We start from the raw sequence: 3,898 nt of genomic DNA, 5'->3' as shown, positions 1-3,898 counted from the left end.
ATTTAAAACTTCTTATAATTTAGGATGAATGGAATAATAAAGTTCACATGTGAGCGTATTTGACTCATCAGAAACAAGCAGAGTGCAATTGTCTGTGTAGTGGGATTAAGAAGCTAAGGCTCTAGATTATAACAGCAACTGTATTTCCACCATGGTAGATTAAGTCTCTCGTGAATTTAGTAATGCGTAATACGTGATTTTCTTTGGGGGAGGAAGCACGTAAAATTATTTTTAGTGGAACCAAATAAAATTATACTTGCAGAAATAGTAGGAGTTGGGCTGAAAGCGGGTAGGCCGTTAACTATGCTGAAATGCACAGACAGTGGATGGGCTGGCCACGAGCCTAAACAGTAGGAGCCCAATAAGCCCACGGCCTGCGTAACCATTGTGGGGCGGGCGTGTCCAAATACTGGGCTTCTGTTCCCTCGAAAGCCACAAACCTGTCACCAAGTGCCATGCCAAACTTAAGCCAGATACTTGATAATTAATCCGTTCTTATGACAAAGACACAATAGGTGTTAGCCAGATTGCATGTCGGATTCGGATTTGTGACTCGTCCCTACGATTTCGGACCAGCTAAACTTTTATCCGAGCTCGGCATGCATCCTCCCTCCTTGCCTCCGAGCTCTCCCTCCAGCAGCTGCAACGCGTGGCCTGCACGAACACGCAAGGACGGACGGTCATGTCTTGCGGCCTCTTTGCACTTGCACATAGCTCTGCTGATGCTGTGAGCTGTGCAGGTTCAGGAGGGTCTTGGAGGCCAGCTAGCTAGCTTACCGTGCGTCGTCTCAACTGGAAGCGCAGGTGGGCTTACGAGGGGGCAGCTGGTGGTGAGGCGTTCTCTGGACAGCAGGGAGAGGAACAGACCATTAGTAAGTTCAGTCTCAGTGCTGGAGAAATCACATGAATTCGTTCGGGTGAAGTTTGCTAGATATCAGGGGAAGTCATTAGTTCAACTGTGAGTGTTGTAATGGTCCAATGCAACTGACCTTCAGCTTGGGCTTCAGAGACTCGACAGCAGCCCTTGTGCTGCTGTTTGCAGCTTGCTGCAAAAATACAAGCCAAAAGGGGCACGGTTAGAGACACTAGTAGTCTGAGGTCTGAACTCTGAACATGCGCGATTCCTGAATTCTGGAGCGTGGATTTTGCTCTCTTCTCTGACCTTGCCCAGCACCCAGTCCGCAGAATCGAAGTAGGCGCGCTCGTGGTCCTGCATTAGCACGGCACGTAGGAATGACATAAGAGGAAGAAGTGATCAAAGCTTCTAAATAAGCTAGCATTCGTGTTGTTTGGTCCAATAGCATCGTGGTCCTTTGCTAATACCTTGGATATCAAAGGCTTCTTGGGTGCAATTCCTCCGTACTTCTTCTCCCCACATGCCTGCAAGCAAAAATGGTTCAAGACATCACAAACTTGTGCCAACGCCAAACACCCGAATTATGATGAATCTGCCCTCCGAAAAACAAAAACAGCCGACTTGTGAAGCTGTGTGCCGAACCACTGAACCTCTTCCGGGTAGGGGAAGGGAGCGAGGAAAGCTTATCCGTTTGTTCAGGGGTCAGGGCCATCATGCCGGCACAGACACAGACGCTTGCTTCTCTAGTGGACTGGCATGATGTTTCAGGCATCTGCCCCTACCTTTTTGACCACTCGATTAATCATAATTTCACGGCTGAAAGCACGGCGCCCCGCGGCGACAAAAACACGCATCCCTTTCGACAAGGAAGGATATGCCGCTCTGTGCTATCTATACGGTTGCTTTTGATCCACCAAAAGCATGTGACCGATCTACTGACGGCGATCTCTGAACAAAGCCACGAAAATGACAGGATTCCAGAAACTGTTACCGGCCGGGGCTGTTCGCTGCTCATGCATAATCCACGCAGATGCGGCTGCAAAGCTGACTCGCCGAGTGAGATTCTCAGAGGGTCAGCTTTGCTCATAGTAAAAAAGCAGGACCGGTCCATCATTGACAGAACCGAGGCCACATCTCGTCGTGGTTGCTCAGAACCTCTCAAGTTTCAGTCAATAGATTCTTGGGCCCAAGAGCTGCAGGTGAAGGTTGCGTAAAGTTTACTTTCGTTCCTTACTTCATTCCTTCAATGTCATTATTAAACAATAATCTGGGTGCGCGTGGTCAACAAAAGCAGTTTCGTTTCGTAGGCGTAATCGATAGCGGTATTAGTACTAAGATAGTGCAGAATCTTTAAATGCGTTGGGCACGGCAGGTTTGCTAAGTAGCTGGTGTCCTGGTGAGGATAAGTGCAACTTAATCTACACACGCGTTAGGTGCTGAGTAAAGCCTTCTTTTTGGTGGTTACAAACATGATGATTTTCGGTTAATGCACAATTAAGATGCATCCAAGGAAACATCTCTATGGTGTCATCAAAAGTGAAAAAAACTGACGAAGTTTCGTCACTGAAAAGTTAGCATCAACGGCAAGATGTTTGTTTCGTTAAAGAAACTGAAATCCGAAATGAGCAAACAGTGAAACCTCATTTGTCCTTTATATTCCTGTTTCCTTAAGCTGCTTGTCGGTTTACGTTTTCAGGCAATAAAGACATTTTTTTTTATCTTGGGAGGTTCAGTGAGCCGATTCCTAAAGGAGCCTGGCGTTCAAAACTGGACTTTCTGAAGCCACTAAAAATCACTTCGATGTATAATTGTGTATCAAAATTGGGTCAAGCATTGCTCTGCAACAGCAGAACTCTATCGATCTATGTCCTAAGTTGAGCCCCAATAAAAACTCCAAAAAGAAGTTCGTTTTGAGGTTAAAATTCAGAAACTAATCAAAGCAGGGCAGTCTTGATCCAAGTAGGCAGGTAGGGGGGATGAACAGGGAATGCATATACAATGTATGTAAACGAAGCAACAACTGAAGGATCGATAACATGTGAACTGCAACCTCTAGACAGTCATGATTCCTTTTCTTTGTGCCAGGAATCAAGTCAATTCACAGAGAAATTATGCCAAATTACCTCTTCCTCCATGGACGCCGATGACTTGGCTCCATCACAGCCTGCCATCTCTTCCTCTCGTCCGCCTCCCGTCTCCCTTCTCTGCAACTACAAGAAAGAAGAGCACTGCAAAGTTTCAGTGCCTCAAGAAGAGGGAAACAGGCGAAGATGAAACACTCGGCATGAATGAGAAGAGGGGCGTTGGGGAGTCTTTGAAGCAGGACCTTTGTGGCGCTCTCTGCAGGTGCAGGGAGGCGAGGGGCGAGGAGGATCGAGGCGCGTGTGCTGCAGTCTGCAGAGAGGGGCACGGCCTCAGGCCTGTTTATATAGAGCTCGTACGGGAGAGGAGAGATCACACTCAAAACACAGCCTGGGGCAACAGCACAGACTGCACGCATATATGGGTCCTCGGTTCCGTTGCCGACACAGAGGCCTCCGCATGTTCGGGAGGGCGTATCGTATCGTGGATTATTTACTGCTGGTTGGTTTGGCGTGAGAGAAAAACACTGTTCCCAGCTAAAAATTTACGATCATTTACGAGCAAGCGAACAGGCTAGCCCCGCAAGATACATGCTACAGTGCCTGCCATCCGACGGCCGTCCGAGGGAGATCGACGCGGCGCCGAATGCTGTAGCGTCGCGTCGTGCACGCTTCGGCAAAAGCAATGGTCGGGCCGGGGCAGGCATGCGATCCTTGTTGGACGAGACGACATGTCACCAACCTTGCTGATGCGTCGACGTGTGCCCGTATGTATCCATGTGTGTCTTCTCTCCTATCCTAGCGCTAGCGACCGTGAATAAAAGGCTGCAATTAACGACCTTGGGGGCAATGGGGGCCTTGGTGGCGAGTCATGTGTGTGAAGTGACGACGAGCGATCCGGCGAGGGACACGTGAGGCCGCCTCCAAATCCAATTAGCAAGGCCGGTGGGTGGTCAGATTA

The 3,898-nt window shown here is 48.7% G+C and overlaps 1 protein-coding gene across 1 annotated transcript; it reads right to left on the bottom strand.

Annotated features, from left to right (window-relative positions):
- Window positions 1-464: 464 nt before the first annotated feature.
- Window positions 465-3,382, bottom strand: LOC136500382 (uncharacterized). The gene is made up of 7 exons (XM_066495724.1): window positions 3,183-3,382; window positions 2,980-3,066; window positions 1,324-1,380; window positions 1,163-1,210; window positions 990-1,046; window positions 778-842; window positions 465-654 (listed from the first exon to the last, which is right to left on the bottom strand). Exons 1-6 carry the CDS (start codon window positions 3,354-3,356, stop codon window positions 789-791), a joined length of 477 nt encoding a protein of 158 aa, XP_066351821.1. The 5' UTR covers window positions 3,357-3,382; the 3' UTR covers window positions 465-654; window positions 778-788.
- Between the last annotated feature and the right edge of the window lie 516 nt (window positions 3,383-3,898).

This window comes from Miscanthus floridulus, chromosome 1, assembly GCF_019320115.1.
Source record: "Miscanthus floridulus cultivar M001 chromosome 1, ASM1932011v1, whole genome shotgun sequence".
Taxonomy (NCBI): domain Eukaryota; kingdom Viridiplantae; phylum Streptophyta; class Magnoliopsida; order Poales; family Poaceae; genus Miscanthus; species Miscanthus floridulus.
Note: the sequence above shows the minus strand (reverse complement) of the source record. Positions and strands in the feature narration are given on the sequence as shown.